This window comes from Lygodium microphyllum, chromosome 11, assembly GCF_053477565.2.
Source record: "Lygodium microphyllum isolate KBCC chromosome 11, Lygodium_microphyllum_v1.1.10, whole genome shotgun sequence".
NCBI classification, from domain to species: Eukaryota; Viridiplantae; Streptophyta; class Polypodiopsida; order Schizaeales; family Lygodiaceae; genus Lygodium; species Lygodium microphyllum.
Window position 1 is genome coordinate 107711882 of NC_141145.1, and position 27106 is coordinate 107738987.

At 45.7% G+C, this 27106-nt stretch overlaps 1 protein-coding gene and 1 pseudogene across 10 annotated transcripts in view; one reads left to right on the forward strand and one right to left on the reverse strand.

Annotated features, from left to right (window-relative positions):
• Positions 1-27106, reverse strand: part of LOC148029206 (calcium-transporting ATPase 4, plasma membrane-type-like) — a 235347-nt gene that overhangs the window by 171613 nt on the left and 36628 nt on the right. For all 10 annotated transcript variants that reach the window (XR_015692390.1, XM_087687972.1, XM_087687970.1 and 7 more), the window contains one exon: positions 13886-13975. Coding sequence is in view for 8 of the 10 variants with exons in the window: in XM_087687972.1 (XP_087544098.1) it covers positions 13886-13975 (90 nt within the window). In the remaining 2 variants the exon portion in view is untranslated. The remainder of the gene's footprint in view (positions 1-13885; positions 13976-27106) is intronic.
• LOC148029207 (bifunctional bis(5'-adenosyl)-triphosphatase/adenylylsulfatase FHIT pseudogene) lies at positions 8771-9414 on the forward strand (annotated as a pseudogene).

Here is a 27106-nt window from a genome sequence, read left to right on the forward strand (position 1 = left end):
CAACAGGAGTGGAGGCATATGCACCTCTATTGGCTGGAGTCTCACCGCCTAGGTACGAGATCACAAGACGATAGTGGCAAGGAGGCTTCTGTGGATCAAATTGGATACTGGGGACTCATGCCTTGCAATCCTCAATGTCTATGCCCCTACTAAGGTTAGGGCACGCAGCACGTTCTGGGTGGAGATCACGGATGGACTCCCAAAGGCGGACTCCTGGATCGTTGAAGGAGGCTTCAACAACCTGGAGGCTTTAGAGCACCAGCAGGGCAAAGACAGAAACTACCAGGGCATGCCTAGAGAGGAGCAGGAGGCATAGGAGGTCTTCCTATTGGCAGTAGGAGCACACGATGCCTAGAGAGATCGTGCCTTCCATAAGAGGGAGAGGTTGTTGGACTTCTCTTGGGGATACAGGCGGCTAGCTGGAGTCCTACTGGAGCAGTTGGACAAGTTCTATGTGGGAGAGTGGGGATGCTCTCGTGAAGGCCAAATTGGGCAATTGGAACACCACATTGTCCGATCATTGCCCAATTCTCTTGACACTTGATCCCCTAGCATCTACCCTGGACACACGATCCTATCAGATCCCTAACTCGATCTATAGGAGGGAGGACGTGAAGAGACAGATTGAGCAGATTTGGACCAAGGAGTGAGGCATGAGGGACCGGAATGCAGAGGAGATTGCAGAGGTCCCAGTCAAGTCAAGTAGTATTTGCCAGGAGGTAGCCATATAGGCCAGGTAGTAGAACTGGGAGGTGGAGAGAGCACTCTGACGAGACCTTGCAGCCACGCAAAGATTATTACAGGAGGCACCAGGGGATCCCACCCTCCACACACAGGAGGTACGCGCACGAGTAGCCATCGCTGGCCTAGAGGACAGGCGCTCGGAGTTCTCTTTCCGCACCTCACCAGTTTTCTGGGTGTGGAAGGGGGACACGATGTGCAAGGAGTTTTTTTAGGTGCACCAACCTCGCACCTCAGGATAGCAGATACGCAACCTTCTGGATCAATATGGGAGGACTCGTTCTAGCCCAGACGAGATGATGGAGATTGCTACCGACTACTATAGATGCCTTTTCCAGCAGGAGACAGCCTTAGCTAGAGGATAGCAATGTAGACAGCAAGTTTGGGATCATATCCAATCCCTAATCATCTTCTAGGCTTCAAGAACTCTAAGGCTTCATCACTATCTAGTTCTTGAGGACCCCTAAATACAACGGTGTCTGATTCCATACATAGCAAACTAGGATCAAACTGATCCTAATGAAGAAAGGCTTGTGGTCAATCACAAGTGGTCAAGAGAAGAAACCAAGGGAAGCTGCACTTTTAGTCGTATGGGATAAAAATGATGATAAGGATCAAGCTATTATCAAGCTCGAACTTGATGACAGCTACATTCATCATGTTGATGATTGTGAAACCTCTCACGCAACATGGGATCGATTAGAAACCCTGTTTGGAGCTCATTCAAAATCCTCCAAATATGGCTTACTGATTGAATTTTTTAGGCTTGGCATGCAAAGTAATATCTCACTTGCAACTCATTTGAATTATATGGAAAGCTTGTTAACACAACTTGCAAGAATCAACTTGAAGATGGATGAAGACATTTGCATTGGAGTGCTTCTCAAGAGTCTTCCACCTGAGTCTGATAATGTGTCTACCACATTAATCAACATGCCAAAGCCGAAGCTTGTAGATATTAAAGCCTCCCTCCTGGAAGAGAAAAAGAAGATCAAGAAAAATGGAGAAACAAGCATCCCAAGAGGAGACCAACAACTCCTCTATGTGAAAGGGAAGAAGAGCATAGTCTATGACTTTTGTAAGAAAACTGGGCATATTGAGAAATTTTCTATACTAAGAAAAGGTCTCAAAGAGCATATCTTGTTACAGTCAAAGAAGATGAAGACAACAATGAAGAAGAAGAAGAAAAAGAAGAACCCCAAGAACAAAAGGATAGGACTCACCAGTCCCTCTTTTGTAGCTCATTTTCTAATAAGACTTTTTTAAGTTTAAAATGTGGACTTGCCTAATGTTCCCACCATAAGCTCCTATACTCCTCATGTAACCTCTGCACACTACAGTCTCTACACACTTAGTGAGGCCTTGTAACAACCTCTAGCTTTGTATGGTTAGTTTTTTCCATGTCTACACTTAGCAAGGTTCTACTCATGACAGCCTCTGTATACTTAGTGTCTTTCTTGGTTGTGATTGAGGAGGGGTGTTGAGAAATGTGCAATCACATCCACCATAGCCTCTTTGTATGGAACAAACAAGGCAAAGAAACATACTGCAAATAAAGCCTTAGACTAGGTCATGTATGCATGGTTTATTAAAACCACAATTGGTGATTACCATGGTCCCTTTCCACCTTTTTCCACCTACCAATACCACCTACTATAAGCCTATAAAAGGCACTCATCCCCACACTCATTCAATCAGTCATTCTCATCGGTTGTACTTGCATTATGCTTGGATAATATCAGTTGTTCTTCTTTATCAATGTTTGTCTCATTATGATTGTCTATTTGCTCATCAATGATCCTCCTTAGTATACATTCTCAATATTTTCAAAATTTCCATCATCATGTCCATGTTAGACAAGCGGCATAGGATCAGCTTCTAGATATTGTACCACCCGTTGGGGATGATGCTCATGCATATCAAAAGGACACATGAGGACTCCTCATCATCAAGCTCAAACACATCAAAAGGTGGAGCCCCCACTAGAAGAGGTCTCAGATGGCTCACCAAAGTCACCATCACTAACAACATTCCCATCATCATCATACTTAGGCTCCCAAATTGAAGCATCCTCTACAACAACTGCACATGCAATGGAAGAACACCCAAAACCTCACCTCACATAGATCCTAATGGTTGGTGCAAGGCCAATCCTAGTGCTCACAACTTGAGCAACAACTTGACGGCCCCTAGGCGTGCGTGAGACTCGATGGTCGATCTCCTCCAGCTCCATGTAGAGATCCCTAAAGATGGCTTCCTACTCCTCATTTTACTCCTTGTTGACACTCTTCAACATAGCCCCAATTAAATTGATCAACATTCACCTAATTGAAATAAAATGATAATTTACATATTTAGAATCTAACTCATTATTTAGAATAAGTGATAGGTGGAATACAACTTGTTACTCCTAACTTGCCTGCTAGCCTTAGGCATCTCATACATAGTTCGAAGAATACACAAATCAGAGAAACAATAATTAGTCACTCTAACTGCCGTGTGCTGAACTTGTTTCGGATCTTGGTGTGAATGAGAGAATATACTGACTAGTTTCTCTCACACGCACCAATCGAACAATCTTACATTGGGCAAAAAATTCAAATTATTTCAAAGTTCAAATTCAATGATCACACAACAATTCAGTTTTAGGTGACAACTTACAAGTGGGTACTTACAACTTACTTGTGCAAGCACTCTAAGGGCAATCTTTTGGACATTAGGTACTTGATATCCAAAAGATTCCCACCAAAAAAGAGACGTGACCAAAGAGACCCTCTTCTAACATAGAGTGCTACCAAAAGCTATTCTTCTTTGGTCACTACAATTGATGATTTCTTGTAAGAATGCTATGTACTGGTCTTCATCCAATGCCCTCGAGAGGTAGGCATCTCTATCAACTACCAACTCTTGATCCATGAAAAGGGGTGGAGCTTTATAAGTAGGATGCAAGAGGGCAGCCATGGGTCTTCTCATCCACTTCCATCTTTTCTCTACTAAGTAAAGGATGTCATCATGCCTTGGTGTGGCATCCAATATGTCAACACTACTTTTTTTTTAACATTTAATTTAGTGATTAGAGTTTGACTTCAAACTCTTTACTTTAAACTTAACTTGTGCAAAAACAAGTGTAGTTACCTTGGATTCTCCGCATCTAGTACTTTGCATGCCTTAATCTCCTTAATGACCTCCCTCGTGAAGCGCACAAGATGCCCCAACGTCGCGCCCTCCATGTCAGTCATGCATAGAACCCTATTTAAGGGGGTAATAGCAATGACTAGCACTTGTACATCCTTCCAAAATGCCTCTCTCAAGCAAAGCCTCTAAATGGCGTTCCCCTCCTCCACGCTTGAGTGGCTGCTCCTATAGCCATGCCTTGAACTCCTTCAAGACATGGCTTGCTGAATTTTGTTTTGTGCATCATATAGTCGCTCTAAAAGCAACCACATTGCAGCAAAATGGGCTTGGATGGCTTTTCTTTAACTCTACATCACTGTAGGCACAGTAGATATCCAAGACCTTTACCTTCTTGGTGATAAAATCTACTATGAGACAACTATCCCCACCAATCTTCCTTACCCATTCCAATGACCCTATGTCTTCCATGAGGAGATCAATGCAATAGGTTGCACATGGAGTTCATGCAATGAACGAGAACTCCGCTTCAAGCAAATGGCCCATCCTTCAACAATTGGAAGCATTGTCGGTAACCACTTGCACCATGTTGGTCACACCAACGTACATGGCACAAGTGAAAGAGGGGATAGGTTTGAATTATGATGGAATCATGGATCATGGAGATAGAGATTTATGAATCATGATGGAGAATGAAGAGATAGAGGTTTATAAAGAGGTAAAATGAACTATGACTTATGAATAATGAAACATAAAGCGAGTAACAAATCATTTAAATCATTAACTAAAAAAAGATTATCTCAATGATAGCTTGGCAAATATGTGAGTATATGAATGTGCCTGTAGTTCTTCATTCTCTTTGCCACACATTCACGGCCCGCAAGAAGTATGTGCCAAGTGGTGAAGAAACAAGGATGTTGATGATGCCTCTTTTCTTCTAATCACACCATCCATCACAAAGTATGGTGCAACCATACTTTTCCCATCCAGCACACACAGGCTTGACAAATTTATGGATTCTCTCTCTCTCCACATCGAGCTTCTTGATCCACATGTCATTGTAGGTGATACCATACCACCCGTCACATGGACCAACCACAATAATGGCTTTGACCTTCTCCTCCACCTATTCACTCGAAGCAAGTGCAATGGGAGATTGCACTCAATGATAGTGCATGCAATCTCTATCTCCGCATTCCGTTGCCTCTCTTTCAAGAGAGACAAAGGACCGGAAACACCACCTGTAGCTTCTTGTAGTGAGGCTTGCCTATATAGCCTTTTGCTTCCAATGGTGGCAACATGCATGGGCTCAACAGATTTATTGATTCTCTCTCTCTCCTCATCGAGCTTCTTCGTCTCCATGTCATTGTAGGTGACACCATACCACCCCTCTCATGGACCAACCACAACAATGGCTTTGACCATTCTCTTCCACCTATTCACTCTAAGCAAGTGGAATGGGAGATTGCACTCAACGATAGTGCATGCAATTTCTATCTCTCCATTCCTTTGCCTCTCTTTGAGAAAAGGCAAAGGACCGGGAACACCACCTGTAGCTTCCTAGTAGTGAGGCTTGCCTATACAACCTTTTGCTTCCAAAGGTGGCGACAAAGCCCGAGACTGTTGAGGTGCATGGGCTAGGAGAAGGTGTAGAAGTAGGTGCAGAAGAAGGCATTCCGGAAGCATCCACTTCCTTGTTGGGGGGAACCACCTCCTCTTAAGCTTTTGCCATGCTCAATGACACATGGCCACTTTGACAAGAAAGAGGAGAGTACTTCATGATCTCATCCGCTACAAATTGAGGGATGGAAAAACATGGGCCGCATTGACCACCCACCTTGGTCAAGTGGACAATGAGCCTCGTCATGCTACTGGTCATCGTCTTCCCACAAAACTTGCAAGTCCAACAGTAGTAATTTGCACTGCCCAAGGCCCTCACAAGATTTGTGGTGTAGAGAAAAGGTTCATGAAGAGGCTTTGGCATTGTGGATAGGGAGAGGGAGAGGAAGAGGGAGATGGATGAAATGAAGAGAGAGGGAGAGAGAGGGGAAGAGATAGAGAGAGGCGAGGAAGAGGAGATGAGGGAAAGGGAGAGCAAGAGGAAGAGGGATAGGGAGAGGAGAAGCAAAAGAGGAGATGGAGAGGAGTGGAAGAGAAGGTGAGGGAAAGGGAGAGCAAGAGGAAGAAGGATAGCAATAGGAGAGGGGGAGAAGACTCCAGGAGGAGAACGTATTTGAGGTGCTTCAAGCTTGAGGTCAAGAGGGGAAGATTGAAGGAGGAGGCTGATTTTTGGGTGAAGAGGTGAGGAGAGGCTGCCCTTTCTAGTGGGTTGAGATGAGGGAGAGGAGAGGAGAAGTTCGAACTTAGAAAGAGTCCATCAGCCAACGTTCATGTGCAATGGCTACAAATAACGAGCAGAAATTTGAATTCGTGCACTATCTGGACTCTACAACAATCCGATCCGCTGGACACCTACAAGAGCACGTACATCATTGCACGGAACTGTATGGAACATTCATATGGTACGGTACCATACAAAAGATTCTGTGCACGCACGGAATGCAACCCTAATCGCCCCAAGGTACTCACTTACAAGTGCAAGTCCAAACATGCAAAGAAGGCCCAAACCAGCATAACTACTTCCACTTCTCCACTTGTGATCATCCTCCCACCTCCTCCCTCACCCCCACCACCCCCCTCACCATCTACTTTCCCTTTTTCCACTTCACCCATAACTTCTAAATATCCCTTCCCCATCTTCCGTTCCAAACTCCTCATCATTGGGCCCACCCCACTTACAAGTGTCCTCCTTGGCCCTCAATTCCCTTGTCATGACACCACCACCTTCACTACCCTTCACAACAGGACTCCATCATGCAGATCATTCAACCTCCTCCCCTACAACGTCGACATCCACCTCCCCCGCACCAGCTCTTAGTGGATCTCCCCTCATGTCAGCATTATTACTCCAAGCCACAGCCCATCATCTACCCAGTTTCATTCAGCACATGGAGCCAGCACAATCCATCAGTTACATTTTGCTCCAGGACCTCCCTGCCATTGCACCCAAGATGGCACAGCTCTCTCAGGAGATGGATTCCCTGAAGGCCGACCTCGCTGACCATCATCAGCAGATACAGGTCTAAGATCAGAGATTGATTCAGCTTCAGCACGCACTTCTTCAGAAAGATGCAGAGATTGTCGAGTTACAGCAACAGATCTGCACCCTAGAGGCTGATCACGATCGAGACAAAGCTCTTTTTCAACAGGCCCATGATTTCTTTCAAGGCCTAGGGGACAAACTTACCAATGCTCACCAAGGACGGTGAGTCATCGAGCAATGGGCAACTTGTACACTGCATGGGAATACTACATTTGAGCTCTTTTGTAAAAAGCTTTGAGTTGTATTTCACACTTGTATATAGCAGCAAGTATTTGAGTTGTACTCACTTTATGGGCATAGAAACAATTTTTATCATGTGCAAGGTAGAACGATTGAGCTTCAGCACCCACTTCTTCAGAAAGATGCAGAGATTGTCGAGTTACAGCAACAGATCCACGCCCTAGAGGCTGATCACGATCGAGACAAAGCTCTTTTTCAACAGGCCCATGATTTCTTTCAAGGCCTAGGGAACAAACTTACAGATGCTCACCGAGGACGGTGAGCCATCGAGAAATGGGCAACTTGTACACTGCAGGGGAATACTACATTTGAGCTCTTTTGTAAAAAGCTTTGAGTTGTATTTCACACTTGTATATAGCAGCAAGTATTTGAGTTGTACTCACTTTATGGACATAGAAACAATTTTTATCATGTGCAAGGTAGAACGATTGAGCTTCAGCACCCACTTCTTCAGAAAGATGCTGAGATTACCGAGTTACAACAGCAAATCCGCAGCCTAGAGGCTGATCACGATCAAGATAGAGCTCTTTTTCAGCAGGCCCACGATTCTTTTGGAGGCCTAGGGGACACAGACTTACCGATGCTCACTGAGGACGGTGAGCTATCAAGCAATGGGCAACTTGTAATTCCATGGGAACACCACATTTGAGCTCTTTTGTAAAAATCTTTGAGTTGTATTTCACAGTTGTATATAGCAGCAAGTATTTGAGTTGTATGTTGAGAATAGCAAATGAGCACCCACTTCTTCAGAAAGATGCTGAGATTACCGAGTTACAACAGCAAATCCGCAGCCTAGAGGCTGATCTCGATCAAGATAGAGCTCTTTTTCAGCAGGCCCACGATTTTTTTGGAGGCCTAGGGGACACAGACTTACCGATGCTCATTGAGGACGGTGAGCTATCGAGCAATGGGCAACTTGTAATTCCATGGGAACACCACATTTGAGCTCTTTTGTAAAAATCTTTGAGTTGTATTTCACAGTTGTATATAGCAGCAAGTATTTGAGTTGTATGTTGAGAATAGCAAATGATGCCTAATATGTATGCCCATAGAGGCTTGCCCATAAGTGGCTTTGTATGGAAGATAGACATATGATGTATGCCCTAGGAAGAGATGACAAAATCCCATAAGCACAATGAGGTACAATGGTACTATCCAAAAGCTATAAAGGCATGTACTTGTTGACACTCATTTCAAGTAATGGTACTTACAGTTTGAGTCAGTCAAGATTGTTTTTATGAGTCCAAGCTCATCTATCTTGGAGCCTAATTCACTTGAGTTACAATCTCTTCTCTCTATCATGTATCGGTTCTATGATTTCCATCCACCATAGCCAACTAGCTCTAGATTTGTGTTTCTTGACATGGTATCAGAGCCATGACAAGCTAATTCTAGGGTCTTCATGGCTTTTCTTGTTTGTGCTCGACTTCTTTTTTTTCTTCTCTTCTCAAGGCTATACCTTGCACCTCTCTTGCCTTCCTGTACGTAGTGGCCATGTCTGTGCACAATGAGACCTCACAAGAAGGGAAAGATTACATGTTTGGACCATAAAAATTTAGTGTAGGCCAGGTCTTTTTGACCACGGAACTCTCCTATGCTTTTGTAAATCTAAGGCCTGTTGTTCTTAGTCATGTGCTTGTTAGTTCAAAACGCATTGTGAACCGATTTACAAATTTAACAGATGATGAAAGCACTGATTTGTGGCTTACTGCAAAACGTATGGGAGTAAAAATTGAGGCTCACTTTGGTGCCAGCTCTTTGACATTCGGAATTCAAGATGGCCGCTATGCAGGACAGACGGTACCCCATGTTCACGTCCATATTTTGCCAAGAAAGGCTGGTGATTTTCAAGTTATGGACAAGGTTTACAACGAGCTAGACAAGAAAGAGAGAGAATTGAAGAGGAAACTAGACCTGGACGAGAAGAGAAAAGACTGTTGTAGGGAAGAGATGGCAGCTAAGGCTGCAGAATTAAAGACATTGTTCTTGGAAGGCATCAACGCCGACGTGAAGAACGGGGTGCTTTGGGTTGTGGCTCCCAAGGCTCGGCACTCTAGGAAGGTGGAAGTGCCCTGGATTAAGGCAGGTTTTTCCGTTACCTGTCCTCTTTATAGCATCTCCATAATCCAGTGGATTGACATGCCCCTTAGGTTTTACTTGCTTTTTCTTTGCAAACTCTGGTTCTTTGTAAATTTCTTAAATTTCAAGCGATTCGCCTCTACTTGGCCTCATCAATTTTGTAAATCTCTACACCTCTTTTAAGCCGCTAAATTGAAAATAGTACAGTTTTTTTCTTTTTCTTTTCTTTTTATAACTAATAAGCCTTATTACTAAGGTTTTAATAAGGCTCTACTAAAATATCTCCTTTCACATTGCTTCTCTATCTTATAAACCCTTTCACACCTATTTTACTCAAACCAGTTTAATTTCCAAAGCCGAGTAACTCCCACAAATCTTGTGTAATTGGGATTAGACATTGCCATTGAGCAAGATTGCCAATCGGAAAGACCTTCCCGTGTTTCAAAGAGAAGATGTTGTTTGATTTCAGAAGAAAATCCAATGCCAATGTATTGTCAAGCCATGAGCCAAAGTCACATGAATCCAAGGCTAATGTAGTGATGTGCTATCAAGTCATGTATTTTGGCAAGCCAAAAATATACCCAAAAGAAAAATGTATCCATCTTGTATGCCCAAAGCTATGTAATGATTTCACAAAACCAAATGGATTTCCAAAATCTATGTATCCCAAGTATCTTATCAAAGAAGCAAAGAGCTTCAAGAATGAAGAACAAGACAAAGATAAGGAGCATGAAGACAAAGAAGTCCAAGAAAATCTAGTATGACAAGAAGAGGAAGAATATTATGAAGACCAACAAAGAATGAAGACTAGAGCAAAGGCCAAAGACAACCACCAAAAAGAAGATAAGAAATTGTTTCTGTTGCTAACAACAAAGAATTTTTCCCATAGTGGATCTCTATTTCCTGTGGTGGATCTTGTTTTCCCATAATAGATCTTTATTTCCCGTAGTGGATCTTGTTTCCCATAGTGGATGTAAAAGCCCTTACCAAAGATGTAAATTTTCAAGCCTTAACTTGACTAGGCTGCCAAAGAGCTAGTCTCCCGGGCCATGTCATCGTGTAAGGGGGACAAAAGCCAGCAAGGATAGAGACTCATCATTTGAGGGGGGGTGTTGAGAATAGCAAATGATGCCTAATATGTATGCCCATAGAGGCTTGCCCATAAGCGGCTTTGTATGAAAGATAGACATATGATGTATGCTCTAGGAATGGATGACAAAATCCCATAAGCACAATGAGGTACAGTAGTCCTATCCAAAAGCTATAAAGACAGATACTTGTTGACACTCATTTCAAGTAATGGTACTTTTAGTTTGAGTCACTCAAGATTGTGTTTATGAGTCCAAGCTCATCTATCTTGGAACCTAATTCACTTGAGTTACAATCTCTTCTCTCTATCATGTATCGGTTCTATGATTTGCATCCACCATAGCGAACTAGCTCTAGATCTGTGTTTCTTGACATTGTACTCACTTTATGGCATAGAAACAATTTTTATCATGTACAAGGTAGTTTAGTAGGTTATTTTTTACTTGAGTAACTTATGTTTTTTTTAAGAGAGAGTTTTGGACTTTTCTCCAAACTAACTTTCTCTAGAGACTTCTTGGACCTTGGCATGGACTGACCCTAAACCTATCTCAACAACTGCCCCGCTAGGGATTTTTTCCTCTAAAGCTTTTGTCTAGAGACTTCTAAAGGCACACTAGACCCGACTGCAAGCTGCCAACCCAAAGATTTTCGTGCGAGAATCTGGAGAAAACCTCCTCCACCACTCTATCTCTAGATATAGATATTGTATGAAGATCTTTTGTCCTCCCCTCTCTTTAGCTATAAAAAGAGAGGGAGGCAACCAATGTATCAAGCAATCATTTGATGCTAATAGAAGTGTGCTCTTGCAAATCTATGGCTTGTGTCTCTCACCACTCAGCATCACTATCTCTTTTTTCTCATCTTTGTCTCCAAACTTCTCTTCTTCTTTTTTTTCGTAAAAGGTAATTGTCTCCAAACTTCTCTTCTCTCTCCCCCTCACCCCTAACTTCACTTCTCTCTCCTCCTTCCCCACCTCCAAACTTCTCCACCTCCAAACTTCTCTTCCCCAAACTTCTCTATCTTTGTCTCCAAACTTCTCTATCTGTCTCCAGGCTCCTCTATCTCAGACTTCTTTGTCTCTATCTCCAGACTTCTCTATCTCTATCTTCAGACTCCTCTGTCTCCAAACTTATTTGTCTCCGCCTCTAGTCATCTCTCACTACAGACTTCTTGCCCTTGGACTTCTTTGTCTAGCTTCTCTACAACATTGTCCCTTATCCTTCCAGGCTCCCCTTTCCTCCTACACTACTCTCCCTCTTTACTAGACCTTTCCTAGTCCTCTTGCATAAACAAGCAACATCAAGGAGTTTGGTGGTGTACGCATTGATTATAGAGCGAGCATAATTCTCTAAGGAACCCCCCGCAACATGCATCATCATATGACAATCTTCCCTTGCAGTCTCTTTCCTCTTCTCTCCAAACTTCTTGTTATTCCCATCTCCAAATGTCTCTATCTCTCCCCTCTTCTCTCTAGACTTTTCTATGTAACACTCTCTCCTCTTCTCTCTAAACATCCTCTCTCACATCTATCTACAGCATTCTCTCTCCTCTTTCCTCCAAACCTCTTTGTTCCTACAACATTGTCTCTCCTTTTCTCTCCAAACTAATCCTCTTCTCTCAACTTCTATCAAGACTTTCTGCACTTTGGCCCTCTTGACAGTAGCAATTCTCAAGTCCATTATGAGTGTCCAAAACACTGTTCCATCGTCTTACAATCCCCCTTGAAGCACCTCAAGCTATTCGAAGGCATTTGCATTGATGCAGAGGAATCATACTGCTCTAAGGAAACCCCTTGCACCCCATGCACACACCAACAACCCTACAACGAGTCATTTGGGTTATCCTTTTGGGGTGAATTTTTACCTAAACAATTGCTAAGATGGATTTCTACTAGGCTGGAAGGTATGCTTTCCTACTATTTGCTGCTATTACCTTGGTCCATGACTAGCTTGAGGGATTTTACCAAGGTCACCCACTTTATGTTTTAGAAAAAAAACTTTGAATATTGGAATTTCTTGGGTTATCATCAGGCTATATCTATATGCCCAAAAGAATGGAAGATGTGGCCATTTTGGATCTTGAAACTCACATGGTGGCACTCAAATGGTCCTTGTTTCAAGCCATGTGCTTCAATTACCAGCCTTGGGTCTCCAAAGCCCACTTTTTCCTTGAAGATAAGGCTATTGTACATGGGAATACTAGAATATACTGTTCTTGGTGACATGTGCTTAATGTTGATCAGCCTATTAGTGTACAATCTTCAATCTTGTTGATTCATTTTGTTTGTTTATGGAAATCCATGCCTCACAAATTGGCTTGGGACCCAAGTGAGGATCAATTGCATGCCAATTCTATTCAAGCTGATTTGTTCATGGTTTCCAAGATAGTTTGATGGGAAGGAAAACAAGATGCTAGACCCACATTTAATCGAATGGCACGGCTTGGACTACTTTCCATTATTGATGTGACTTTGAGAGCACTCTGTGTTTTGATGTCCTTCCGGTCAATTCAACATATTTTTCATGTCCCTCAAGGATACGATGACTTATGAGACACACTCTCCTCATCTTTGCATGATTGGCAACGCTTTCCTATACTCTCTCTAGATAGTCCCTAGTAGGATTGGAGATGTATGGCACGGTTTTGTTTGGAGTGTGCCTCAGTTAACCAAATTTATCATTTGCTTATTAACGACCATCACTAGTTGGTGGCTACAAGCAATTCCATTTGGTGTCTTCACAAAGCAAGATATGGTGGAAATCGATCATAATGGAGAGAGAGATCAATAAAACTTCATTTAAATGCAAAGTTTCCCTTTGATGAATGTTGATCGGTGGCTTGACCCTTGCTTTAACCCTCTCTGAATGAAATATCTCTAATGGCTCTTGTTGCTTCTGCAATACAAGTGTGGAGGCTTCTCGCCACAGGTTTGTCTCTTGTCCAGTGGCAAGGGGGGTTTGGTTTCTTTTGTCAGAAATTTGGCGATGGGTGGTGGGACCTATTCTACATCCCTATGATTGGGGTTTTGGCAAGCCAATATTTTCAGATCCTATGCAGCCACACATGCACATAGTGTTCCACCTTCTGCGCTTTTGGGGTTGTTGGCATTACTAGGCCACCTAGAGCGCTTTTATTTTTTACTCCCATTCAGGTGTTCAAAGTTATATTGCTCAATTGAAAGGCTTTCTTCACTAGCAGCTTGATATTGTGCAGCATGCAGGGCTTCTCCCTTGGGAGGATTTTTTCTCATGGCATATGGCAGTTTCTTCCGTTGCTTTGCTGTCCTTTTAGTTCATTTGTGACCCTTGTACTTTTTCAGCAATTAATATATGTACCCTTTATAATTAAAAAAAGAGAGAGAGAATGAGAGAATGGCAGGAGAATAAAAGAATATTGACAACTTATTTGATAGTTTGAGCTGAATAGGATCTAGAATTTCACCTCCGTAGTCAACCCAACCGTCAATGAGACTACTGCACAGCATATAAGTATCATTAAGGTGGGATCTTGAAGTGCTTCATAAATATATCTCTGCAAAATATTCAGTTGCATTAATGTTACCTAAAAGTTTCAACTTACTTTGGAAGAAATCAACCATCAGCTATTTGTTGAAAGAGTAATCATTTTTTACGGTTGTCACACATCTAAGAGCCCAAACATAAAAGTGGAAAGAATATAAATTATCATAATTATAATTGTGATACACCTAAGAATCGGCAGGTATAAACAATATCTCTACTAGCAGCTACAAACACAATCAGCCAGTTTATTATTTTGTACATATAACACTGTTTCTTGAATTTGGTAACATCCTGCTTCAAAGGAAGGAAAGACTCGTGATTCCCATCCAGATTTTCTTCATTATGGGTTGTTTCTAAGTTTTACAGATAATCATTTTTTTCCAACAATGAGCAATTCCACCATACTGGAAAAAGAAATCTATGTACCAAAGATATGACTGATGAAAACATAGACGCATAGGAATCAACAACAAGGAGAAGAGTGAATCCCATGATACCAAAAGAACAGACAGCCCAAGCTACAACCCCAGGCAAAATAATGATAATGAGAACTGCTTGTACATGTGCGGATGCTGCTTATACATAGGCATTGATGAGGCAAACTGGCTGACCTGACAAGACAGTGACCGACTCACCATTGAAATAATGCCAACTGGAAATGCACCCAAATCAAAGCTAGAAAGGGGAAAAAACACTGACCTTTATATGCAGCTAGACATCTAAGCTCAACACCCACTCTCAAAGAAATAAGAACCCAGATGAGCTAAGGGGTAAGAAAAGCATGTGTAAAATGGAATAAGCAGTAAATGGCAGCCTAAATAAGTTAAAAAGGTGCATTATACATTAAGCTATCATTAGCTCACTAAACAGCTTCAAAACTCAAATGCACTTAGTGTGCTTCAATGTCCCATAAGCAAAACCCACACACTTTGGTTGGTTCCATCTCTATAAATAGAGTGTGCTAGGTCACTTATATCCTCAATTGTCCTGGTTCATCACAGTCTACCCATTCCAATGGCTGAGGTGGATCTTCACCAAGGCACCAATGACCCTACCCAAATCATCCTTCCTTCGCAGGTTGCTACGAGTTTGGCAAAGCTTATGGAAGGAGCTAGAGCAAAGGCTCCCACGTTGTCAAGAGCAATTGGATATACACCCAGTCATCTGGAACCCACACATCTAGTTTCCAAGATCGAGACGGGCTGCAACTCAAGGAGTGCACACACATCCATTGGGCTGGCTAGGAGGTTGGCCCTGCTGACTCCATCAGGGTTTGGAGAGAAAGGATGCTAATATCTGGGTACTTCAGCAAGTAACAAGTTGCTGAGAGCCTATGCAGCCAGGCCATTGGTAGACTGCACAGTTTTTGCCTATGGGCATCCGACTCCAGGTCACAAGCAAGGTGAAAGGCACCTCCCAAATACTTTACTTATCACAAGAGGGTGGTCAGCTAGCTCTAAACAAAGGGCAGCAAGGTCTTCTTGAGCCACTAAATTTAGACTTTCCATTAACTCATAATTATGTAGTAGCACCGGGTCTGTGCCAAGTTTGCACCAAGCTGTGCGCTCGTGTCTTCTTGACCACGATTCTTCAAGGGAGGTGGCAAGGTAAAACTATGGCAAGTCTAGAGTAGGACATGGGTTTCACTAAAGCGAAGCTAGAGAAAGGTTGTGGTAAGGCTAGAGTGCATCTATGCTTGTCAAAGTGAGTGTTGAGTACAGTGAAGTAGCCTTCTTCATCACAAGACCCCCTTCGAACTTATTCCCATTGCCAAGATAAATCCTCTGATGCACCTACTACCCAAGTTCCTACTCCTGTCAAGGATCTCCTACCATCCATACAACAATTGCAGAAGCAGCAATCAAGCCAGTCATTGCCACACACTCATGACCCTCCAGCTCAGCTGTCCTTTGATGCTGCTGGCAAAGTCATCACGCCATGGGATCGTCAGTACCCAGGTTCTACCACCCACCCTGCAAACATGCCTTCTTCCTCACAGGCCGAACATCACAAGCCCAAACCCTTTGCGGTATTGGGAGACTTCCTTGAAGATGGTGTATCAGAGACACCAGCAGCAAAGGCCCAGGCTCGCGCAACAAAATCTCACCAAAACTCATGATCCTTTGTGATGCATCCTGTGGTGAGCCTCTGGAACTTTTGTCCTTTTGTATCTACTCTATCTAGTTTATGTATGATGGCCTAGAGCCACACTGCACCTTGTAATCTTGTAATCTTGTACTTTTTCCATAATTAATACAATTACCTGTTACGTGAAAAAAAAGAAAGTTCTAAGAGAGTGGGAGTGCCACAAAGGGAGTAGGTAGTAAAGAGGGAGTGGGGAAGAGGACAGAGAACATTAGAAAGACACAACGATAAGACAAGCTCTTGAACACACCAAGCCATATTGATGAAAAAAGAGACAAATACTCTTGCTGAAGCAATCTTTAGCAAATCCTTAGCAAAATAAAATGCTACTGATTCTCACACAATGCACACTACAAATGCCTCTATGGCAATCTTATACATAGATAGAGTTGGGGTGGCCATAACATCTCCCATTATGTCTTGTTAAGCGATCATGACCTTGTAAAGCCTATAAAGTAGGTGGTGGAGTACTGCAGCCAGAGTAACTGCTTCTGCAAAGCCAAAGTAACCACCTTTGCCAAAGGTGCAAAAGTAGTTATCTACAAAAAGATATTCATCAGATGAAGCTGTGGCCTCCACAGTAAAGATAAATGGTGCTCCTAGTAAAGCAACAAGAATTGTTCCCATGGCTTTGCTAGAGCTCAACTGTGGTGCTGCTATGCTCTAGGTAGTCACTAAAGCTACACTACACCTTTGCCAAAGTTGTGCCTTGGCAAGCTAGAGATTAAGTCTCTTTAAACCAGCATCAAAAGCACTTTTTTTTTTGCAAGTAAAATGTGGATGATTATATTACTCAAAAAAACTGATTACAACGGAGTGCTCAAGCTCAATAGACTAGCTGGAGCTGATGCAAAGTCACCAATACATCATGTATACAAGACTCTCAAGGCGGGGTGTGGGGGGGGGCAAGAAGCCGGGGGTATCGCCAAACCGGGCTGGCTGGCTGCATCACGAAAAACAGACCTTGGCCGCCCCAAGTGCGCATGAAGTGACATCGGAGCTCCTAATGAGCCCTGCACCTGATCCCATCGGCCGCGGAGGGAGTGGATGATGGAGGTCCAGAGCTCTGCTAAGGTCGCATGTGCTAAAAGTCTCTCTCCGCCGAAAGCCTCCTGACATCGCGTCTTCCAGATATCCCATCCCGTAAGACTCCCTATGATCTCCCATACCTCCGAGCGGTCTGTTGTTGGCTCCAGCACCTGGCAGATGGGTAGAGCCTCCAAACCGACCACTGTGCACGACCCTGCCTTGATAATGAATATCATGTCTTGCATCCCGGCCTCATACAGAAGGTGACGGCCCTGGGTGACTGCCTACCAACAGAACGCTCCCCATGAGATACATCCAAGGCTGGGTGCTATACAACACCGGATGTGGCACACTCCTCTCCACACGAGCTACGCCTCCTCACATGACCAAAGGCAATGCTTTGAGGTTTCAAGAGCTGCTGTGTGCAGCGCTTACAACCTCCCTCCTACATCTGGGCAAGCCAACTTCCCACCGCTAAGCCTCCATGTGCTACCAACCATAAGAAATACGACACCCTCCTCTGCCTCCAACTATCCCATAGGCGGCGCCAGAAGGTCTGTTGAAAGGGCTCCGTGATGCTATGCTCCGCCCAGTGCCTGCTACGTGACGGCGGCCAGTCCATATCCTCCTGCATCAGTACATGTCTGCCAATCCTTGCAGTGTACTCTAGGAACCTGGGTGGCTTCTTGGTGACCGTAGAGGCCAGCCATAGCCACTCTCTTGGATCCCACTCTAGCTCATCAAGTGATTTGCTCTCCCAAATCCAAAGGCGCCACTCCCTAAGCTCCTAGTCGCCATGTCTTCCCCTGAAGGCCAACCACCCGAATCCTCCTCCATGAGAGGGCGGCAATCCCCTCATCTTGCTGCCCTCTGTCAAGGACCAGACGTCCCCCCTCCCGAACGGCGAAGAAAGTCTCCTACAGGGCGCCGCCCACTCTACCTGCCACCTGAAGGGGGATGCCTACTGGTGAAAACCTAGCTGCCCATACCTCCCCGGGCTCTATCGACTCTCGTATCAGGGAAGCAAGCCACTCCAAATGTATTGCTGTGTCTATCTCCCTTCTCCTCAACTCCACTCCTCTCTGGCAGCCTGATACTCGCTGCAACACCTTATCCGCCATCCTGTACACCTCCCGCCATGTCGCGATGGTACAAGCTGGGCCGGCCTCCCACCCAACCCACTAGATGTGGGGGCGCTCACCTATCTGTGCCCCTTCCCAATCTTTGACCTAAGGGTTCCAAATGACCAGCTGACGATCTATCTCCTCCTGGCAGGCTGGGGGGGCTCTGGATTAGGGCCTTAGGAAGGCCCTACCACACGCGGAGTAAGTTGCGAAGGAAAGGTGATCTGGGCTGACGTGAAGATCCATCTCAAGGACGGCCTCCACTCACCACCAAGCCTTGGTCTACAGTCTCGAATTCCCTCCTACAATAAGACCTTACAGGTCTAGCCGCCTGGTGTGAGACCACCAACAAGTAGCTTGCCCAAGAGGGCCATACTATGATACTCTGGATCTATGATCCCAAGCCCTCCTTGTAATCTATATCGTATGATGGTCGCCCACGCCACCTTGGCCCTGGAATCCCTGGAACCATCAGACCCTGACTAAAGGAAATTCCGTACTAGGCGGCGAAGCTGCACTACACAAGATGAGGAGAAGCACCAACATGAGGCGATGTACCACGCCATCGCTAGGAGGACCTGGTTAACCACCAAGGCTCGTCCGGCTAGTGAGAGGCGAGCCATGCTCCAATAGGTCAGTTTCCTCCGAATAGAGTCAAGGACAGGAAGAAACTGCTAAGCAGAAGTGATGTCAAGTCCCACCTGGAACCCTAGGTACTGGACAGTCTGCCCTCTGCTCACCCATCTAAATCCCAGGTGAGCGCCCCTCTGTGCTAGAGTCCGGGTCTGTGAGGAAACCAACCGACTTTCGCCAGTTGATTTTCGCTCCCGCTGCAAAACAGAACACGTCAAGAGCCAACCATACTCTCTCCAGCATCAACTCATCGTCCTCTATGTAGAGGGCTGTATCATCTGCATACTCTAAGTCTAACAACTCAATCTCCTCTCTCTCACTGGAAATTGGAGGCCACGTAATCCGCTCACACGTAACCTGAGGAAGTGAGACACCGCCTCTACAAAGAGTAGAAACAAGTATGGGGCCAAGGGGCAGCCCTGTCAAACCGATCTCTCCAGCCAAAACTCCTCCCCTTGCCTTCCGCCTATGACAACCCTGCCGGTGGCCAATCTGTAAAGGGCGGAGACCCCACGAATCCACACCTGGGGGAATCCCAACCACACCATGGTGCCCTCTAGGAAGTCCAATCCACTCTGTCATAAGCTTTCTCGAAATCCAAGAGTAATACTGCCAATCTCTACCCACTGTGCTGAGCCCACTCTGTCGCCTCAAAGAAGGTAAACACATTGTCAAGGATGCTCCTATCCTAGACAAAGCCTATCTTTGTATCATGGATGATATCTTGGAGCACGAGATGTAGTTGCCTACCAATCATCTTTGCCAGTGCCTTATAGACCACTGACAATAAGGTGACCAGTCTCCACTGGGAAAGCTCCAACCAGTCTCCCCCTTTGGGGAGAAGACTGATAAGGCCTACCGAGAGACTCCCTGGCATCTGTCCTTAAGTGAAAATCTCCCGGAAGGCCATCAATAGGGGGTCCTTCACCACTTCTCAATAGGTAGTGAAGAAGGCCTTGGAGAGGCCATCCTCCCTCGGGCATTTCTGCCCATCCTGTGTATGGAAGGCCTCCTCTAGTTCCTTTCTCTGTGAAGGGGGCTAGGAGGGAGTGACCCATCTCCTCTGTGACGAGGGACAGGGTGTGATCCCATACCTGTTGTCTACATCTCTATCCTCTAGTTGAAGTTGTCTCTCCTGCTGGAAAAGGCGCGTATAATAGTGCGTGGCAATCTCCATCACCTCGTCTAGGCTAGAACGAGTCCTCCCATACTGATCCCGAAGGATGCGTATCTGCTCTCCTGCAGTGCGAGGTTGGTGCACCTGGAAGAACTCCCTGCACATCGTGTCCCCTTTCCGCACCCAGAAGGCTGCTGAGGTTCAAAAAGAGAACTCCAAGCACCTGTCCTCTAGGCCAGCAATGGCTGCTCTCACGCGCACCTCCTGTGCGTGGAGGGTGGGATCCCCTAGTGCCTCTTGCAATAATCTCTACGTGGCTGCCAAGTCCCACCGGAGTGCTCTCTCCTCCTCCCAGCTCTGTTGCCTGGCCTGTATGGCTGCCTCTTGGCAGATTCTGCTCGACTCTGCGAGAACCTCTGCAACCTCCTCCACTATCCGGTCCCTCCTACCCCACTCTCTTGTCCAAATCTGCTCTATCTATCTCGTCACCTCCTCCCTCTTATAGATCGAGTCACGGATCCGACAGGATCGTGTGCCTAGGGCGGATGTTGGGGGTCAAGTATTAGGAGAACCGGGCAATGATTGGACAACGTGGTGCCTGCCAACTCCTCAATCTGGCCTCCATGAGAGCCTCCCCACTCTCCCACATAAAACCTATCCAACCACTCCAATAGGACTCCACCTAGCCGCCTGTATCCCCAAGAGAAGTCCAATGACCTCTCCCTCCTCTGGAAGGCAGGGTCTCTCCAAGCATCCTGTGCTCCGACTGCCGGCAAAAAAACCTCCCATGCCACCTGCTCCTCCCCAACCATGCCCTGGTAGTTTCTGCCTCTATCTTGTTGGTCCTCCAAAACCTCCAGGTTTTTGAAGTCTCCTCCAACGATCCAGGAATCCACCTCTAGGAGTCCATCCACAATCTCCACCCAGAACCTGTTGCGTGCCCTAACCTCCATAGGGGCATAGACATTGAGAACTCCAAGGCATGAGTCCCCAATATCCAATCTGACCCATAGAACCCTCCCTGCCACTATCGTCCCGTGGTCTCGTACACAGGCGGTGAGACTTGGGCCAATAGAGGTGTATACTCCTCCACTCCTACCGTGGGCACCTATGGCGTGCTCCCAGTAAATGTGTGATCTGCCCGGAAGCACCTTCCCTACCCGCTGGGCTTAGGTGGGGGTGAGCTTGTGCTCTTGTAGAAGCAAGATGTTGATCCGTCTGGCCAGGGCAGGCTACAACTCTTGCCAAACAATCAACTTCCTAGAACCACGTGCCCCACTGTAGTGGAGGCTATTCACATTCCAAGATGCTAGATGTAAACTCATGGGGAAACCTGTGACTGACCGAACAGACATCTGCTAGGTGTGGAGGCTACTGATGAGGAGGAGAAACTGTGAGGCATGCAAGTACGCTTTACCGCAGGTCTAGATGGCAAACTCCAATTCCCCACCCATGGTGGCCCTCGGCCAGACCATAGAGGCGATAGATGTGCCAGGTGGTACTATCAATGCATCTATCAGCCATGCTGAGAGTCGTGACTCGGTACACTGGTAGAAACGGCCCGTCTGTGCGAGGGGCCACTTGATCACGTCCCTCGGAGCTCTCCACTGTGGAGGGGCTTGAAAGATAATGCTCACGTGTGGGACCTCGGCACCAACCCACCAATTAATGTCCATCATGTACCCAGACCACTGTTGTGCAAACAATGCTAATCCTTCATCTCCCATCCACTGGGAGATATGATCCGCAACCTGATTCTTCAACTCCTCTATCTGGGTAGTTGTCCACTCCCCTGAGTGAGACAATTGAAGAAAAAATGCGCAGTTTGGTACATCTGGTGGTGCTAGTAGATGGACCTTGCCCCTCCTTGACTTACGAACCACGAAGATCCCCACCTCTAGAGGTAGTGGGAACTCTCCACACTCCGGAACTCTTAGGTAGGACCATGGGCCATTACGCAAGAACTCCTATGGCAACAGCTCTGCCTGTTTCGGGAAGGTGTGACGGGTGGCACGGGCGGATGAGCTGGTAGCTATATGGGAGGGGGAGGACTACTAGTGCGAGGAAGTAGGTGTGTGTGGCTCATCACCTCCTGTGGGAGGATGGGGGGTGGGTCCTGGGGGGACCACCTAAACCGGGTGCGGATCATGGGGGGGTGCTTGTTAGGGGATGTGGAGGGGGGTGGGTGTGGGGACTGTGGAAACTCAGGCGAGGCAGTCTGTGGCGCGGGTGGTGGATGTGGGGGGCTGCAATCCTGCCGGGTGGGACGGGCGGGGGGTCTGTGGAGTGCTCTACCGAGGGGGCGTCACTCACCCACCTGCTCCCTGCGTCGCTTCCCCCTGCTGTCTCCCTCTTTGTCATCTCTGTACTCATGTGAAGCCATCCGCATCCACTTGTGGGCCTGTCAGCGGAGCCACCCTAGCACCGAAGCGCGTGCACTCTACTGCCTGGTACCCAAAGTCATGGCAATGCAGACACTACCCTGGCTGCCTAGTCACAATGACCTGCTGCCTACAGGAGTGTCCGCTTGCCTCAATCTCTAGGACTCCTAGCCGTACCTTTGGGACTCCTGCGGCTATCACCGCATCCGCGAAAGACGCGGGAAGGACCGTGCCGAAGAGCCGTCCAAAGTCTTCCACTAACTGGCGATACTCTATCGCCAGGCCTGGAAAGAGAAGGGTGACCGGGTGCCGAAGAAACCTGTTGTGGAGTGCAAATGCCTCCACAACGAAGCCACTGTACCAAGGGACCATGTATATGACCCCCTTCATGGACGCATAGGGTGAGCTGGCAAGTAACTCACGAGTTGTGTCTGCCGAGCTGAGCCAAACCATGAAGATCCCTTGGCCCATTAGAACCGCCTCCACGATCTGCACTGTGCCAATGCGCAGCGTGGAGTGAAGCCAGTCCCGAAGCTGGGCCCTGGCTAGGGAATATCCTACTACCTGACCATAAATCACTACCAAATTATTAAATTCAAGACCTTGTTGCTGGCAGTAGGTCACATGCAACCCCAATCCTCTAGAAATAGGAGTCGATGTGAGTGTATCCCAATTCCAATTTCGTTAGTGCAGCCAGCTATCATAAGCCCTCAGCTAACCCACTGCTGTCTACACCACTCCACAGAAGGATACCTCAGTTCGTGGAGCTTCCGGAGTGCTGTCCCAGCTGTTCGTGCAGTCCATCAGCCAGGTGACCTGATCTGGAGTCTACCATCCCATCTGTTTTGGTTAACTCGGCTGCATTTCCAGATCCATTACTGCTGCCAGCTGTGCAGGATCACTCAGCTGCCTGTCTTCATCAGATACCTTGTGTTATGCTACTGATTTAGGTTGCCCAGCACCTGCCAACCATCTTCCAGCTGTTGCCTACAGTGCACAGCCTTGTGTTTGCTGCCTGGAGGTCTCTGATACTACTGCCATCTGTGTTTACCAGCCTGGCAGGCTCGCTGCTGCCACCTAGCCTTCTTCTGCTGTTCAGATCAGTTGTCGTCATATTCTACTCACCTAGACTTGCATTTTCAGCAGTCTGGACTGACTCTCAGCTGCTGCCTTCACTCCAACATCATCAGAGACTCTGCCTGGTACATTTCAGGATCCATTCAATGTATGACACACCCTCAGAGCTATCATTGGTATCTCTGACTCCTCTTCCAGCTCACCTCATCCCAAGTCCACCCAAGACATGCTCATTCACCCATCTGTCACTGCGAGTTCTCTTCACCTTGAGTTCTACTACTTTCATTGTGTTTGTTGTACACTTTGAGTTCCCTATCTCTATTCAAGCATTCAGAAACCCCAGCCCACAGAGGGCACCCAATGACATGGGATACATACCATTCTTCAATTTGAACTCATCAGAATTGGTGAAAGGTAAAGCAATTGTAGTTTCTAGTCCTTTATTTATCAAAACGAATGTGCAGTGTATGGGCGCATGTATTCTTGATAACTTTGACCCATACCAGTATGTGAACATTAATAGAGGTAGCTCAATAAGAAAAAGATCAAGCAACACCTTTCATTCACTTGCAAATTCAAGAGATGTTTCTTTGATGCAACATTGTACACACAAATCCTACCCACTTCTTGCACTCATATTACACCCATCCTGCCCTCTCATTCTAATGCATACTTATCAATGCATCCACCTTTGACACAATTCACCACACCAGGGTGAACACAATCCTTACATACACATCACTTACAAGCCTATGCCTATCCACAAGCAAGTGGTGGAGGTACATCAGTGGTGGGTGTACATCCTCCAAACCACGCACATTCGCAGATCTATACGCACTGAAGTCCTCAAGCCCAACTTATCTCCTCAAGGACATTACAGATTGAGAGCTTGGTCCATATACACAAGTTGCCTTTGAATGAGGCTAACAAAAAGGCCGGTCCAATACATCTTCATGGCCATCCAGCTATAAAATGGATCCACAAATCATATGACTCCACTAGAGGACTTATACATCTCTTAGGGTTTGATGATGCAAAATGTTCAATGCATATTAACTCCTAAGCCGAGATTCAAAGCCTTGGTCATGTCAAGTTTGTTATTGACAAGGATACGGATCTGGACTCATTGGATGATGTTTACTACATCCCCCAGCTTGGGGTGAACATCTTATTTGTCCATTAGCTTTGCAGTTTGGAGAGACCAATCTTCTTCAGAGCAACCATGGTCAAGTTACTTGATGTCAAGACCGATTTAGTGATTGCCCATGGTGAGGTTGAACCTAATGACTTGTATCTAATGACATGCTTCTTATCCAAGCCAGCGGCTGACGGCTCCCAGTTTCATCATATCCAAGGCTTGGCTATGGCCAAGAACCCTTCAAACAAGAAGCAGCTTTGGCATTATTAATTAGGACACCTTGGTTACAACTCTCTCTATCAATTGTCTCGCTACCAGATGGTTAAATACCTTCCATGCCTAAAACTACCTAAGGATGTATGCAAAGCATGTTAGCTAGGGAAACAACATAGCACTCTATATTCTCAACAGTCTATCCACAGAGTTGAGGGATCACTTTGATTGATTTACATCAATCGTAATCACCAATCATGATCTATTGCCATGAATGGAGCACATTACTACTTATTAGTGGTGGATGATTTTTCAAGTTATATGTGGGTTTACTTTCTTAAAGCCAAATCTGAAGCCTTCACATACTTCTCCACATGGATATTGTTGGTGCAAAATCAAATGGACATTTGTATTGGGACATGAAGGAGTGACAATGGTGGTGAGTTTCTCTCTCATGATTTCTTTAAGTTCTCATAGGAGCATCGCATCCGATGCTAGCCAATAATGTCTATATTGCTCCTTGTGTTAGGCAAGAACCAAGTATATATCACCGCAAAGGTCCAAATTGGTACCAATATGGATATAAAGAAAACTCTATGATTAGAGATGCTCCAAAGAGTATGAGTTTGGTGCTTCACACTCTCATTTCCTGCCCTTCCCTCCCTCTTTAAGTCCATTTTTAGATTCATCTATGATACATTTAAGACCCTACTTTAGCCCAACTATAGGCTATCCAATCTAGCCCACGTTGTCTTTGATCCACATTTAGGATTTAGGCCATCATTATACACTTAGAGTTGTACCACTTTGTATCCTGGTGCTTTGTTGATAGGAATGCTACCCACACACTATGCACCTCCCACATATCAACAAGTCACACTTTGTCCTCTGGTCTGGTCATATGGAGAATCGCCCTCCAACATACTGTACCACTCTCCACAATTGCTCAAAAGCAAAGACCCCTTTGCTAATGAGTCACCTCTTTCATTGAAGGAAACAAGAAGTGGAAAGAAATCACCTAGACACTTAGACCTTGCCCTATCCTCCCTCCTTGATTAAGTTTCTATAAATAGGTAGATTAAGTTCAATCTCGTTTTTGTAGGTTTCAAGCCCTCTAGCTTCGCTGCCCATGCCCCATTCACGGAGAGGACATCACAGCAGAAGCTGCCCGTTGATGTCCATATCCATCAAACACCTGTTTCCAGCCTTCATCGTGCAGTGTACACCACCTGCAACTGCTGTCCAGCCTTGACAACTGCTGCAAACCACTCGCCTGCTGCCGCCAGCTGCCACATGGCAACAATTGCTGTGTTTTACCTACTAACTGCTGCCCTCCTTCAATCGACTGCAGATCTTCCTGTGTTTTCACCAGCTGGCTACGTACAGGCTGCCACATCACCACTTGCAGCTGCGTTGACTGTTTTCTCACTCCATTGCCTATTCGACATTGATCCGGCACCAAAATCTGGTCTGTTTGCTGTTGTCACACATCTTGGAGGCTGCCTTGCTATGTTTCAAGATCCGTCAAGAGTATGACGAGCATTCCCACTCAGCACCTCTGCCTCGTCCTCCAGATACATGAGTTCGGAGTATAGTTTTCATTCCTTGCATGGTTTGTTTGCTGCATGGGCATTGTATATTCCGTATTCAATCATTCATTCATATTTCCACTATGTTCATTGTCTCTAAGTTAGCCTAACACTATCTCTGTTCTACAGAGTTTATGCTTTGTTGTATGCTTTCATTTATGTTTCTACATTAGGGTATTTCTTCACATGGTATCAAAGCAAGGTTCTCATCCACGAAACCTCGGCATTTGATTTGGAAGCCCTTTGCAAGAAGCACGAGCAACAGGATGGCAAGATGACTTTCAACACAGCTTCATCACATCATCATGATGCTCCAAGCATAGCACATCGAGACACAAGACGGAGTGGACTTCACAGCTTGCTCCTCCTCCTGACATGGCCAAAGAGTCTTCGGACTACCATGGAGTCCACAAACCATATGAGATCTCACGAGCTGAATACAATCTCATCCTCATGTATTGAGCTCAACAGCAAATTGAAGGTGAATCAGAGTTTTCCCCTTTAGATTCAATGCACCAGTCTCATGATTTTGCAGAAAGGATGGAAGCTCCACAATGAACTAGCCAACCTGACATGGAAACTTGCATGGAGTACAAATCATTTTCCTCTCTACCACCATCATCTCCATCTTACCTCTTTCATCTTTTCCACACACTTCTCCACCTTCATTAACTCCTATGTCAGGTACACATGTT